Here is a 15,923-nt window from a genome sequence, read left to right as displayed (position 1 = left end):
AGGAAAGGAAAGGAAAGGAAAGGAAAGGAAAGGAAAGGAAAGGAAAGGAAAGGAAAGGAAAGGAAAGGAAAGGAAAGGAAAGGAAAGGAAAGGAAAGGAAAGGAAAGGAAAGGAAAGGAAAGGAAAGGAAAAGGAAAATCCCGGCACTGACCAGCAGGGCCGCGTGATTCCGACACCTCACGGCTTTGTGCAGCGCCGTCATTCCCTCGCGGGTCCGGAAATCCAGGTGGGCGCCGCCGTTGCGGAGCGCTTTGATCATGTCTGTGCTGAGCTCCAGCTGCGCCGCCGCCGTCAGCGGGCACTCTGGAACGGAACGGGAATGCGGGAATGTGGGAGCTGCTGGTCCGGAATGTCGGGACTGGGGGAAGAGAGCTCTAAAGGCAGGTTTTGGAAGTTTTGGTTTATTGCATGGGGCGTGGGTGACAGGGCCCCCTGCCTGGAGCTGGCAGCCCCAGCTCGGAGCGGGCTGTGAGAGCAGCGGGACAAGAGGAAAAGGAGAGGAGAGAGGGCAGGGGGGGAGAGGGGTAAGGGCGGGAGAGGTGGGAGCGTAAGAGAGGTGAGAGAGGAGAGTAAAGTAAGAGAGGTGAGAGGGCGAGGTTCCCGTTACAATCAATCAATCTCCTGTGATCAATATTCCGATTTTCACTCACCGATCTCATACGAGACACAAATCCCGTAACATTTACACACAGCCTGTAAGAATCACTGCATTACCAGACTGTGCGACACTTTAAACCCCAAAAACAACTCTTTGGATCCCCTCTGCCAAGCTGGGAGGGTCTTCTCTGACCCTTGGCCCTGCCTGCAGGCAGAGGGAACTGCTCAATCCAGAGGGGATTGCTCAATCCAGAGGGAATTGTTCAATCCAGAGGGGATTGTTCAATCCAGAGGGGATTGTTCAATCCAGAGGGAATTGTTCAATCCAGAGGGGATTGTTCAATCCAGAGGGAATTGTTCAATCCAGAGGGAATTGTTCAATCCAGAGGGGATTGTTTTCAGCTGGCCATGCTATTGTTTTCCAGTTGTTCAGTAATTAAGGTTTGGTGTCTCAAAGATGGTTTTCATTTCGATCTCCCTCATAGTTTCCATGTTCTCAAAATCTTTTGCCAGGCAATCATATTGAAAAGGTTTTCCATTTTCATCCTCTCCGACAGGGGAGATCCAGGGAATGCCCACGGGAACATCTCCCAGTGATGGGAACATCTCCCAGTGGGGTCCCAGCTGGGGACAGCGCCTTGGGGTTGGGATCAGCTCCGTTGGAATGGGAATGGAGGGCGGGATTTTCCTGCTGGATATTCCCAAGGATGTCCTGAGCAGCGGGAATGGGAATTGGATGGGAAATTCCAGGATTAGGAGACAAAGTGGACAAAATGGGAATGGGATGTGGGATTCTTTGGGATTCGGGGATTCCCAAATCCAGTGCTACCAAAAAATCCTCATCCTGTGCTAAGGGCTGCATTCCAATCAGGAGAAGCCTCTGGATGCTCCCGACTTTCCTTGAGGTCGCTGCTCCAAATCCCACAAATCCTGCTGGGAATCCCAAGAATTCCAGGATCAAGTGAATCCCTCATTCCCTTGGGATGCAGATGGGATTCTCAGAGGAGAGTGGGAATTGTAAAATGTAAGGAATGCCACGGGATCCAGCCTGGGCACTCCATGGATACAAAAGAGAGAAGAAAAAGCCGGAATTCCGTTGGCCAGATTGTTCTGGCAGGAAATCATGGAAAAGGGGCTGGAATGAAGGAGGGAATTCAGGAATGGCCGGGATCCAGAGAGGCAAAGAAGCACCGGGAGAAAGTTTTGCACATTCCATGGGGAAAGTTCTGGATCTTTGGGATAAGGAGGAGCCGGAGCGTGGCCAGGGAAGGGAACGGAGCTGGGAAGGGCTGGGAAACTCCGGAGGGATTTGGGATTTGGGCACCTTTGGGATGGGCTTGGAGCTCCTTCCAACCCAAAGCAGGCCAGGATTGGGGAATTCTGGAATCCCTGCCCATGGAATGGTGGCAGAGCCTCGGGAAGGGCCCAGGGGCTGCCAGGGATCCGTGCAGGGAAAAGCGGGAAAAGCGGGATCTGCTGCCGGGAATGAGCCCCGGGAAAAGAGGGAACGCCTCAGGCTGGCCCAGGGGAGGCTCCGCTGGGATTTTTGGGAATTTTCCCATGGAAAGGGCGCTCAGGCCTTGGCTGGGGCTGCCCAGGGAGGTTTGGAGTCGCCATCCCAGGGGGAATCCAAGGAATTCCTGGAATTCCACTCAGGGCTGGGATTGGGTCCAGCTTTAATTGGTGACCTGGGAATTCTTTCCCAGCCTGGATAATTCCATGGTGATTTGGAGAAGGGACATTCCAAGGTCATCCCATCCCTACCCATGGGATCATTCCCATCCCATTCCCTGGGCAGGGACAATCCCATGATCCCAGGTTGCTCCAACCTTTCCTGGGACATTCCAGGGATTCTCTGGGAATTCCAGCCCAGCCAGGAATTCCTTCCCAAATTCCCACCCCTATCTCCCCTTTCCCAGTGGAAGCCATTCCCTGTGTCCTGTCCCTCCACGCCTTTCCCAAATTCCAGCTCCCCTGGAGCCCCTTTAATCCCTGGAATGTTCTGGAAGCTCTCACTGGATCCTTCCCTTCTCCAGGAGAACATTCCCAGTTTTCCCAGCCTGGCTCCAGCTCCCTTTCCCTCCCCCATTCCCGATTCCCACAGCAATTTTCCCCCCACGTTATTTCAGGGATTCTGAATCCTCCTTTGTCATTCCAACGTTTTCCTGGGCTCCTCTCCCTCCCCCGCTGTCCCTCGTTAAATATCCAAGGATTTTTTTTTTTTTTTCCCTTTTTTTCTCCGGCAAAACCATCCCTGGGGTTCGGCTTTCATTTCAGAACAACGGGAACTTTTCCCGGATCCGGGGATTTTTTTTTTTTTAATTCCCACTTTTTCAATGTCCCCACAGGAAGCAACTGTTAAATTTTTTTGGGCTTTTTCATCCCTTTCAAATCCCGGGAATCTTTCCTGGAATATCTTCCAGCAACCCCCGAAATGGGAACAGCCTCAAAACGGGGCTGGAAGCGCTTCCCAAAGTGGATTTTTCCTATTTTTCCATCCAAGCAGAGCCGGGAAAATGGGAATAAATCCTCAGCACAGATTAAAACCTTTCCCAGAATCCATTAAAATGGAGATTCCCAAAGCTTGGAATCCGTGGGATTCAGCTCAGGGTTTTCCAGGAAGCTCAGGGGATTTTATGGCTCATCCCAGTTCATTCCCAGTCCATTAATGGGATTAATCCCTGCACAGGAATATTTTCCCAATATTTTTCATCCCAGTCATTCCCAGCCCATTAATGGGGTTAAATCCTGCCGGGAAACATTTTTCCAAGCAGGATTTTCCAGTTTTCCATGGGAAGTGTTGGCTCATTCCCACCCTGCTCCTCTTCCAGCATCCAGCTCATTTTCCTGGGAAATCCACAGGAAGCAAACCAACATTCCCAAAAAACCTCCAAAACTCCCAATCCAGGAATTTCGGAGGGATTCCAACCCCTTCATCCAACAGCGGCTGGAAAAGGCCGGGAATTGAAACGGGAACAGGAAATGAAAATATTCCAAATGGGAAAATGTGGGATCATATCCCAGAGAACCCCAAAAGGGACTGGGAAGGGAAGAATTATCCCTAAGGAACAGCACATTCCCAAAATCCTCTGAAAAGCGGGAATTGCGCCATAACACCCCCCCACCTCCCCAAATAAAAAAATAAATAAATTAAAAAAAAAAATAAAAAAACGACTGGAACAAAGCGGAAAAAAATTCCAGAGGAAAGCCTGGAGGAATTCCGGGAAGGAATTGGGAATGTTGAGCTGATTCCTTCCCGGAAGAGCTCCCGAATCCAGAGGAAAACGTGGAACCGACCTCCGGTGTCGGGATCGTGGAAGTTGGGATCCAGCCCCTTCTCCAGCAGCCTGCAAACCTTCTCCGAGTTCAGCATCTGCACGTATTCCATGAATTTCTTCAGGTTCGCCTGGATCCGGGAAAAACAGCAGCGTTAGCAGCCCCGGAATTCCGGGAAAAACCAGCGGGGGAGCAAACCCATCCCGAAAATCCACGGAAAATCGGGAGAACGGGATTGAATCCCAGCCGGATGGGACAAAAAAAAAATCCCGCGTGGAAAATTGTCCTCCCGGCCTCTCCTCCGATTGGAATTGCCGGATCATCCCATGGGAATTCAGGCTGGAGGAACCTTCCCCTCTATCCCAAATTTCGGGATTGGGATTCTCTTCTCCCCAAGGCAGAATTCCCCAAGATTTGCCTCGAATTCCCAAATTGTTGGGATTTTTCCCGGTTTTTTCAATGCTTGATCCCGTCCCATTCCAATCCCGCCATCCCAGATTTCTCCAAGCTTTCCTTGGACATCCAGAAATTTGGAATTCCATTGTTAAATTCCCAGATTCCAGAGGCAGGAATGGCTCTGGTGGGAAAATCCCAGCTCCCACATTCCCACATTCCCAGCTTTTACATCAGAGGATTTTATTTTTTTGGGGAGAGTTAATTCCAACCCGACCTTACAAAATCCAGCTTTGGGAAAAATCCCGGAAAATCCTGGAATTGAGGGCGGCCGTGCCCTTGGAACCGGGAGAGGCCGGAGAAAAATCCATGGATCCGCCTCCCGCTGCCAGGCAGCGACAAATGGAATCATTGATCCCACGGAAAAAGGGAATTATGGATTTCCTGCTGCGGCCCTGGAATGGCACAGCTGGAATGGCACAGCTGGAATGGCACAGCTGGAATGGCACAGCTGGAATCTCCGGAACCACGGCACCGGCAATCCTGGAATGCTTTGGGTGGGAAGGGACCTCAGATCCCAATCCCATCCCATTCCAAAGGCACTGACTCCAGGAAGGGTCTCCCTTCCCTTTTCCATCCCCGAATTCCATAAAAATCCCTCGGGATGGATTTGGAGCCTCCTTGATCCCAGAATCCCGGAATGGTTTGGGATGGGATCCATGGATTTTAAATCCCATTCCAATCCCACCATCCCAGAATTCTCCAAGCTTTCCTTGGACACTTCCAGGCATCCAGAATTTTGGGATCCCATCCCAAAATCCCCAAATCCCTCAAATCCCCATCGCAGCTGCCAGAGCCTTTCCCATGGAAAGCAGCGCCTGAATTCCCAAATTTTCTTTGGACCCCACTTTTGTCACCCTGTCCGACTCCTTTATCCCACTCCACCTTTTTCTTTTTCCCACTTTTCCTCTTCCAAACCCTCCCTGAGATCCAGCCGGGCTCTCTCATCCATGAAATCCTGCTCTCCTGCCTTCATTCCATGAATTTTCCGGGAAAAAGAGAAGTTGGAGATGAGAGGGAGGCAGGAAGGGCCCTTTTCCCACCCAAAACCTTCAGAAAATTCCAAGGTTTTCCCCACCCATCTTTTCCTTCCCTAGCACAACGGGATTGCCCTTTTCCAACAGGGATTTTTTTTTTTTTTTTAATCCCACTCCAAAATTCCTGGGAATTCTCCTGCAACCGACTGGGAAAAATATCCAGGAGAAACGGGCACAGATCCCGAGGGATCCAGGCAGAGCCTGGCTCTTAAAAAATGGGATTATTCTGATTTTCCTTGGATCCATCCCAGGCTGGCCACGATGATCCACGAGGTCTTTCCCAATGGAAATATTCTGATATTCCATGGGTTTTATTTCCAGGAAAAAATTAGGAATCCTCTTTGGAAGACGTTCAAATCCCAAAGCGTCTCCCACTACTAAAATTCCCACTCTAAATTCGGGAAATTTTCTGGCTTTGCTTTAATTCGGGTGAGGCATCCAGAGGCTGCGAGATTCCGGATATTCCAGAGCCTCGGGATATCCCACAATCCCACCAATCCCTTGAAATCCCAGAAAATCCAACATTTCCCTGCCCGAGGAACCAGACAGAGCCACAAATCCCAGGAAAACCCAGGCACACAGAAACAGCAACTCTAAATTTCCAAGGAAAACCTCAATATTAAACACATGGAAGAGCAGGAATTCCCCAGGAACTGAAGCAGGAATTCCCAGAAATCAAAGCCAGAGCCCCCCCAAAACTGAAACAGAAATTCCCAGGATCTGGAGGAGAAACTTCCCAGAAACCGAAGGAGAAATTCCCAGAAACTGAGACAGAAATTCCCCACAAACCAAAGCAGGAACCTCCAGAAAACTTTCCTGGAAAAAGGGAAAAGAAAAAGGGGGGGAAAGCGGGAAGAGAGGGGAAAAGGAGGGGGAAAAGGGGAAAAGCCCCTTCCCAAAATTCCACAGGCTCAGGAAAAACAGCAGGAATTCCCAGAAACTGAAGGAGAAATTCCCCACAAATTAAAGTAGAAATTCCCAGAAAATTTTCCCGGGAAAAGGGAAAACGGGAAAAAGGGGAAAAGGAGGAAAAGGGAAAAGCTCCTTCCCAAAATCCCACAGGTTCAGGAATCAAGCAGGAATTCCCAGAAACCACAACAGCAAATCCCAGGAACCAAAACCAGAATTCCAAGCTCCCAAATCTCCGGGCTGAATTCCCAGATATTCCCTGGAGCATCGCAGGGAATTATCCCTGCTCGTTATCCCGAGGTTTTCCCTGGTGTTATCCCGATGTTTCCCTGATGTTTTCCTGAGGTTATCCCGATATTATCCCGATATTCCCGCGGATCCGGTACCGTTCCCGAGGCTCTCGGGGTGTCCCGGTGTCCCCGTGCCAGCCACGATCCCATCCCTGCTCCCGTTCCCTCTGGATCCAGCTCCAATCCCAACTTTTCCCGGGAGCTGCTCCAATCCCAGCCTTTCCCGGGAAAGGTCGATCCGTGCCCGCATCGCTCCAGCGGGCAGGGAATGAGGATGGATCGGCTGGAATTGTCCCTTGGGCTCCGGGTTCATCCTACCCCGCATTCCCAAAAATCCCGGGAAAGGTCAAGGAAAAGAGGCATCCCAAAAATCCCACAGGTTCGGGAAAAGGGAAAAGGGGCATCCCAAAAATTCCACAGGTTCGGGAAAAGCAACAGCCCAATGAAAAGGGGAAGGGAAAAGAAAAAAGTGGGGGAAAAAAAAGGGAAAGATGGAAAAAACGGGAAAGGAAAAAAAAAGGGGGGAAAGGGGAAAAAAAGAGGGAGAGATGGGAAAAAAAAGGGGGGGAAAGACGGAAAAAGAGGGGAAAGGGAAAAGCTCCTTCCCAAAAATTCCACAGGTTCGGGAAAAGCAGCAGCCCGGGGAAAAGGGGGAAAAAGGGGGGAGAAAAGGGGGGGGAAAATCTTTCCCAAAATTCCCGGATTTCCGCAGTCCTGGGATGCTCTTCCCGCTCAATCCCAGCCCAGGGAATAAAATCCAAGGGAATCTCTCCAAGTTCTCCCATTCTAGTTCTGGGAATGCTGGAAATATTTGGGATATCCCGGAATTCCAGGCCTCGAAGGATCCTCGAGGGGATTTCTGTGGGAGTTCTGTGGGAATTCCATGGGAATTCCGTGGGTTTTTCGGGTGCATTCCAGGTGAATTCCATGGGAATTCTATGGGAATTCCGTGGCTCTCCATGAGTTTTCCGGGTGAATTCCATGGGAATTCCGTGCTCACTTCCGCTCCCATTCCTCTGGGATTCCTTGGGATATCCCGGAATTCCGGGCCTGGAGGGGTTTCCCAGGGGTTTTGCCTGGAAATTCCATGGGAATTCCGTGGGAATTCCGTGGCTCCTCAGGGATTTTCTGGGTAAATTCCGTGGGAATTCCATGGGAATTCCAGGCTCACCTCAGCTCCCATTCCATTGGGATTCCTTGGGATATCCCGGAATTCCAGGTCTGGAAGGATTTTCCAGCAGTTTTCTGTGGGAATTCCGTGGGAATTCCGTAGCTCTCCATGGGTTTTTCGGGTGAATTCCATGGGAATTCCGTTGGAATTCCGTGGCTCCTCAGGGATTTTCTGGGTGAATTCCATGGCAATTCCAGGCTCACCTCCGCTCCCATTCCATTGGGATTCCTTGGGATATCCCAGAATTCGGGGCCTGGAGCGTTTTCCCAGGTGTTTCCCAGGTGTTTCCCAGGGGTTTCCCAGGTGTTTCCCAGGTGTTTCCCGGTGTTTCCCAGGTGTTTCCCGGGTGTTTCCCAGGTGTTTCCCAGGTGTTTCCCGGGTGTTTCCCAGGTGTTTCCCAGGTGTTTCCCAGGTGTTTCCCAGGTGTTTCCCGGTGTTTCCCAGGTGTTTCCCAGGTGTTTCCCGGGTGTTTCCCAGGTGTGTTCCAGGGGTTTCCCAGGTGTTTCCCGGTGTTTCCCAGGTGTTTCCCGGGGTTTCCCAGGTGTTTCCCAGGTGTTTCCCGGGGTTTCCCAGGTGTTTCCCGGGTGTTTCCCAGGTGTGTTCCAGGTGTTTCCCGGGGTTTCCCAGGTGTTTCCCGGGGTTTCCCAGGTGTTTCCCAGGTGTTTCCCGGGTGTTTCCCGGGGTTTCCCAGGTGTTTCCCAGGGGTTTCCCAGGTGTTTCCCGGGTGTTTCCCGGTTTTTTTTGGGATCCCGGGAATCGGGGCTCACCTTGGTGTGCAGCTTGGCGAACTGTTTGTCATCCAGCAGCGGCTGGGAATAAACGCGGCGCTTGTAGCGGAACTGCGGGAAAACAGGGAAGAGGTGGGAGATAAACACAGGTAAAAATGATCGGAGAGAAAAAATGAACAGAGATAAAAAAATAAATAAACAGAGAGAAAAAATAAACGAGATAAAAAATGATCGGAGAGAAAAAATTATCAGAGATAAAAAATAAATAAACAGAGATAAGAAATAAACGAGATAAAAAATGATCGGAGAGAAAAAATGATAAGAGATAAAAAATAAATAAACAGATAAAAAATAAACAGAGATAAGAAATAAACAGATAAAAAATAAAGAGAGATAAAAAATGATAGGAGAGAAAAAATGATGAGAGATAAAAAATAAACAGAGAGAAAAAATAAACAGAGATAAAAAATGATCGGAGAGAAAAAATGATAAGAGATTAAAAAATAAATAAACAGATAAAAAATAAACAGAGATAAGAAATAAACAGATAAAAAATAAACAGGTAAAAAATAAACAGAGATAAGAAATAAACAGAGATAAGAAATGATAGGAGATAAGAAATAAACGGAGATAAGAAATTATAAGAGATAAGAAAAGATAGGAGATAAGAAATGATAAGAGATAAGAAATACACACAGATAAAAAATAAACAGAGATAAAAATGATAAGAGATAAACAGATGAGAAATTCTAAGGGATAAAAAATGATAGGAGATGAGAAATAAACAGAGATAAGAGATAAACATTGATAAAAAATAAATAAAAAATAAACAGAGATAAGAAATAAACAGGGATAAGAGATCAATAAATAAGAAATCAGGGATCGAGGTGAGATGAAGATTTAAATAAGAGATAGAAAATGAAATTAAATCAAATCAAATGAAACCAAAACAAAATAAAAGAGAATCAAAAATCAAACCAAATTAAGATAGAATAGAATAGAATAGAATAGAATAGAATAGAATAGAATAGAATAGAATAGAATAGAATAGAATAGAATAGAATAGAATAGAATGAAATAAAATAGAATTTACATTAAATTAAATAAAACAATTTAATTCAAATCCCTACCTCCAGGTACGGCAGGGGTGTGTATGGGCTCAGCGGGTGTTCCCGCAGCAGCCGCTCCTCATCCAGGAAATCAAATTAAATTTAAAAATATCATATAAAAGAAAATAAAAATATATAAAATATCAAATATATAAAATTAAAATAGGAAATATATAAAATAAAAATAGAAAATAGAAAATAGAAAATAAAAATATAGAAAATAAAAATATTAAATATATAAAATAAAAATAGAAAATTAACCATAAAAATAAAAATTAAAATTAAACTAAATATTAAACTAAAAATTAAACTAAAAAAATTTTAAACTAAAAATTGAACTAAAAATAAAAATAAAAATTCAACTAAAAATAAAAACTAAACTAAAACTAAAAATACAAACTAAACTAAAACTAAAAATTAAACTAAAAATTAAACCAAAACTAAAACTAAAAATTAATCTAAAAATAGAAATAAAAACTTAAATTAAAAAATTAAAATAAAAATAAAAATATTAATAAAAATAAAAAAACAAAGATAAAGATAAAAATAAAAATAAAAATAAATTAAAATTAAAAATAAATAAAAATAAAAAAATAAAAATAAAAATTAAATTAAAAATTAAAATAAATTAGAAATACAAATATATAAAAGTAAAAAATAAAAATAAAAATAAAAGTAAAAGAATAAAAATAAAAAATAAAAATAAAAATAAAAATAACAATAAAAATAAATTAAAAATAAAAATAAAAATAAAAATAAAAATAAAAATAAAAATAAAAATAAATTAAAATCATAAATAAATAAAAATAAAAATAAAAATAAAAATAAAAATAAAAATAAAAATAAAAATAAAAGTAAATTAGAAATACAAATATATAAAAGTAAAAAATAAAAATAAAAATAAAAGTAAATTAGAAATACAAATATATAAAAGTAAAAAATAAAAATAAAAATAAAAGTAAATTAGAAATACAAATATATAAAAGTAAAAAATAAAAATAAAAATAAAAGTAAAAGAATAAAAATAAAAATAAAAAATAAAAATAAAAATAAAAATAAAAATATATAAAAGTAAAAAATAAAAATAAAAATAAAAATAAAAATAAAAATATATAAAAGTAAAAAATAAAAATAAAAATAAAGATAAAAATATAAATAAAAATACAAATATATAAAAGTAAAAAATAAAAATAAAAATAAAAAATAAAAATAAAAATAAAAATAAAAATAAAAATAAAAATAAAAATAAAATTAAAATATAATATAAAAATAAAATTAAAATTAAAATGAAAATGAAAAATAAATTAAAAATATAATATAAAAATAAAAATATAATTAAAATAAAAAAGAAAAATGAAATTAAAATTAACTCTAAAGATGAATGTATCCGTGTGGGTACCTCGAGGTAGGGCAGGGCGCTGTGGGTGCTGATCGGGTATTCCCGCAGCAGCCGCTCCTCATCCAGGAATTTCCCGGCGCGGCCCAGGCAGGGCGGTTGGAAGAGGCCGTAATTGAGCGCGTCCTTGAGGCTGTGGCTGAGCGCGCACAGCACGCGCTGCTTGGACACCCACACCGGGACATCGGGCTCCAGGCGGAGACACTTCTGGGGGGAAAAAACACCGGGAATGAGGGGGGAATAACGGGAATAATGGGGGGAAAATAACGGGAATAATGGGGGAAAAAACACCGGGAATGAGGGGGGAAAATAACGGGAATGAGGGGGAAAAAACACCGGGAATGATGGGGGGGAAACACCGGGAATGAGGGGGGAATAACGGGAATAATGGGGGAAAATAACGGGAATGAGGGGGGGGAAACACCGGGAATGAGGGGGGAAAATAACGGGAATGATGGGGGAAAAACACCGGGAATGAGGGGGGAAAATAACGGGAATAATGGGGGGGAAACACCGGGAATGAGGGGGGAAAACACCGGGAATGAGGGGGGAAAATAACGGGAATGATGGGGGGAAAATAACACCGGGAATGAGGGGGGGGAAACACCGGGAATGAGGGGGGAAAATAACAGGAATAATGGGGGAAAAACACCGGGAATGAGGGGGGGGGAAATAACGGGAATAACGGGAATAATGGGGAAAAAACACCGGGAATGAGGGGGGAAAATAACGGGAATGATGGGGGGAAAACACCGGGAATGAGGGGGGAATAACGGGAATGATGGGGAAAAAACACCGGGAATGAGGGGGGGAATAACGGGAATAATGGGGGAATATAGGGAATAATGGGGGGAAAAAACCCACCGGGAATGAGGGGGGATAACGGGAATAATAATAAGGAAATTTTGGGATTTCTCCCAGGATCCTGATTTCCTTCCCGATTCCTCCTTCCAAACCATTCCTGCTGCATTCCCATTCCCACGGGGTGGGAAATCTGGGATTTCCGTGGGTCGGTGGGAGAAGGGATGGGAGCCACAGGATTGGGAATATCCATGAGAATTCCCACCTGGAGCTCCCAAATCCCACCTGGAGCTCCCAAATCCCACCTGGAGCTCCCAAATCCCACCTTGGGCCAGGCTGGATGTCACCATTCCCATTATTCCCATTATTCCCATTATTCCCATTATTCCCAGCCACAATCCCGGGAAGGAGTTGGAATTTTCAGATCTCCAAGGAAAAGCAATCCTGGAGGAGAGGAGGAATTCCCGGGAATTTTCCACCCTCCAAATCCCAAACTGGAACCAATTTGTGGAGCCAGCTGGGAAAAAAAAATTTAAAAAAAAATTTAAAAATCCCCCAGGAATTTCGGGGCTTAGATCATCTCCTGAGGAAAATTCCAGCCCTGCCATTCCCGGAGTTTGATTCCATGCTGGGAGAAGCAAAAAAAAAGAAAAAAAAAATGGGATAAGGTTGGAGGGGAGGATCCAGGAAGCACCTGGAGCTCCAGCAATCCTTGGAGCCAGGAAAACAAAGGATTTGGGATTTTCCCGTGATTTTCCCGGGGCCGATCCGTCGGGAAGGGCGTTGGGTTTTGTGTCATCCCATCAAACCCGATCCCAAAATTTCGACTCACGGGGAGGAAATTCCATCCCAAAAAAATCCCGGAATTCCGACTTTCCCACAACACCGGCCATCCCAATATTCCCAAAGTCTCCAAAATCTTGGAATATTTCCAGGGAATCCCCTCCCCCCCATCCCATCCAGGGCTTCCCGTGGGATTTGTTCTGTCAGTTTTTTCTGGGATAAAAATTCCCCACGTGGAAAACTGTCTGGAATTCCCAGCACGGCCCCAAAATTCTGGGAAAAGCCACCCCAGGCCATTCCTGAAAGCTCCTGATCCATGAAACCACGAGGAAAAATATCCAGAATTCCAAGAAAACACCACAATTCCCTGGAAAAATCAGCCCAGCCCATCCCTGGCAGCTCCCGATCCAAAGGATCGGGGCTGGAATTTTCCCTTGGGAAGCAGCCCCAACCTGGTCCTTGCCTCCCATTCCCAGGATTTTTCTGGGATTTTTCCCAGATTTTTTTCCAGATTTTCCCAGGATTTTTCCCGATCCCTCAGGATTATCAGGATCTGCTGGATCCAGCGGCTTTGCCCCCACATCTCCTCCTTCCCAAAATTCTTTCCCGAATTTTGAACGCCTTCCCCTCGGGATTTTCTCCCTCCTTTCCTCAGCTCATTCCCAAAAAAAAACCCCCCAGGATTCATCCTCAGGAATTTTTTCCCCATTCCGAGCTCTTTCCCTTCCAGAAATTCTTGGAATTCGTCTCCAGCGGGAACCTCTGGAAGCGGCCGCTCCAGAACTTTTCATTAAATCCAAATAAATCCCGGGATTTCTTGGAATTCTGATCAATCCCATCTTTTCTATCCAAACCTACTCAAGATTCCAAACCCATTTGGCCGCTGAATTCCCAGGAAAACCCGGGATTAAAAAAAATCCCCCCGGGAATTCTTTCCCAGCCGTTGGATTTCCCGGTTTTCCATGGAAAATCCCGGATCCCTTCATTGCTCTCGAGGTGAACTTCCCCCCCCCAAAAAAATCCCTTTTCCCTATGGAATAACCCCTTGGAATGACGTCATTCCTCCCTCCTCATCCTCTCCAATCCCGGTGGGAATTCCCGGTGGGAATTTCTCACAAACTCCAGCACTCACCGGCTGCTCCATCATCCTGGAGCCAAAATTCCCAACTTTTCCCACCGGCGGCTCCGTCTTTTCCTTGTCCTCCCTCTGTGTCCCCCTGGATGCTCCGAGGGGACAAAATCCCGTGGATTTATCCCTGATTTCCATGGATTTATCCCTGATTTTCCTTGGATTTATCCCTGATTTTCCCTGGATCTCTCCCTGATTTTCCTTGGATTTATCCCTGATTTCTTTTGGATTTATCCCTGATTTTCCCTGGATTTATCCCTGTTTTTCCTTGGATTTATCCCTGATTTTCCATGGATTTATCCCTGATTTTCCATGGATTTATCCCTGATTTTCCTTGGATTTCTCCCTGTTTTTCCCTGGATTTATCCCTGATTTTCCCTGGATTTCTCCCTGATTTTCCTTGGATCTATCCCTGATTTTCCCTGGATTTATCCCTGATTCCCTTTGGATTTATGCCTGTTTTTCCCTGGATTTATCCCTGATTTTCCTTGGATTTATCCCTGTTTTTCCTTGGATTTCTCCCTGATTTTCCTTGGATTTCTCCCTGATTTTCCCTGAATTTCCTCTGGAAGTGGCCTCTCCGGAGTTTTGTTTTCCAAGCCCAAGAAATCCCGGGAATGTTGATGAATTTATCCAACCCCTCCCCTCCGGCTCAATCCTGCCGGGATTGGTCCGACACATCCGGGGGCCGTTCCCAGGAAATTCCAACCTCCAAAATTGGGAATTCCGAGCTGGGAAATAAAGGGAATAAAAGGAGGAATTTTCCCTCCAATCCGTGTTTTATCCGATTAAAATCGGGATTTTCCTTCCATTAATTCCGAGCTTTAATTTAATTTAATTTAATTAATTAACCCATTCATTTGGATCCTTATGGAATTTTTTTTCTATCCTGCTTCCCACAAAAAAAACGAGGATCTGATTATTTAGGATGCGACAGCACCAAAAAAAAACCAAAAAACCAAAACAACCTCGGGAAAACTCCAAACTGGTCAAGGAAAAAAAAAGGATTTGATGCATCCATGAAAAAAAAAAAAATCTGGGAAAATGAGGATTTGAATCCCAACTTTTTTTTGGTGGAAAAATGGGAATTAACCGTGGGAAAGCTGAATAATAAATGATGGGATTTTTCTGTGGAATGCAAAAATCAAATCGGGATTTGAATCCAAAGAAATTCCAAAGGGGATTTAATGGGAAGGGAGGGAAAAGGAGGAATTGGGCCGGAAAGTTTAATTAATAAAGCATTAATTAATAAACACTTAATATTGATTTACTGTTAAGAAATAGAAGAGGGCTTGGATAATTCCTAATTTTTGAATTTTTAGGGATTTTTTTTAGGGAATTTTTAGGGAATTTTTATCCAACTCCAGGCTTGGATCATCCTGGAATTTGAGGCTCTTTTAGGACTTTTTTTAGGACTTTTCCCACCCAAACCTTTCCCGAATTCCCGATGAAACCTCCCACAAATCTTTTTCCAGGCGATAAAAATAAAAATATTCCCAAGGACGAGCCCATCCAGGCTTCCCTCATCCCATAAAAATAATTAAAAAAAAAAACCCGGAATTTCCATTGATCCCCGATGGGAGCAGAGCGGAGGATTTGATTGGTTAATTAATCAACCATATTTAATTAATTAACCAATGACCCGTGAATGTCGGGATAATTAAAGATCTGGGACAAAAGCGGCTCGGGAATGTTTGATTCCAACCGGGATCATCGGGGAAAAATGAGGTTTAAAGCCCCGGCTGAAGGAATTTTTCCATGGAAAAGCAGAATTCCCGGAGCGTGGGAAGGGATGAGGATTAATTAATCCGGTTTTGGGGGGTGGTTTGAGTTAATTAATAAAAATTCTCATGGATATCCCCCCATGGAAAAAAACTGGGAAAGGTGACAATAAAAAATGTGGGAATGAGGTGGGATGGGATCTGGGATCAAGCAAAAAAAAATTAGGGAGAATCCACGAAAAAAAAAAAAAAAAAAGGATTTGAAATAAGCGGGATGTGAAATCCCAGAGCGGATCCCACAGGGAATTATTCCATAAAATATTCCCGGGAAATCAGGGGAGACTCAGCAAAAAAATTCCTCGGGCTTTTGTCAGAATTCCCACAAATTCCAGCTCGGCAGAGGAGGGAAAACGGGAACGGCTCCCAAAAATAATTCCAAAAGGATTTCCTGGGAATAGCAGGGAGTGGGAGAGGAAAAGGAGGGAAAAGTGAAGGAAAATCCATGGAAAAGGGGAGGGGAATG

At 44.2% G+C, this 15,923-nt stretch overlaps 1 protein-coding gene across 1 annotated transcript in view; it reads right to left on the bottom strand.

The window, feature by feature from the left end:
* The window catches only part of SHANK3 (SH3 and multiple ankyrin repeat domains 3), a 95,641-nt gene extending 81,824 nt beyond the window's left edge, over positions 1–13,817 (bottom strand). The window contains exons 1-5 of the mRNA XM_088166128.1: positions 13,683–13,817; positions 10,970–11,173; positions 8,501–8,572; positions 3,895–4,003; positions 152–303 (exon numbers count right to left, since the gene is read on the bottom strand). Of these exons, the coding sequence (XP_088022254.1) occupies positions 152–303; positions 3,895–4,003; positions 8,501–8,572; positions 10,970–11,173; positions 13,683–13,817 (672 nt within the window). The remainder of the gene's footprint in view (positions 1–151; positions 304–3,894; positions 4,004–8,500; positions 8,573–10,969; positions 11,174–13,682) is intronic.
* Positions 13,818–15,923: the final 2,106 nt, after the last annotated feature.

Source organism: Sturnus vulgaris, chromosome 5 (genome assembly GCF_052056855.1).
Source record: "Sturnus vulgaris isolate bStuVul1 chromosome 5, bStuVul1.hap1, whole genome shotgun sequence".
Lineage (NCBI taxonomy): Eukaryota > Metazoa > Chordata > Aves > Passeriformes > Sturnidae > Sturnus > Sturnus vulgaris.
Note: the sequence above shows the minus strand (reverse complement) of the source record. Positions and strands in the feature narration are given on the sequence as shown.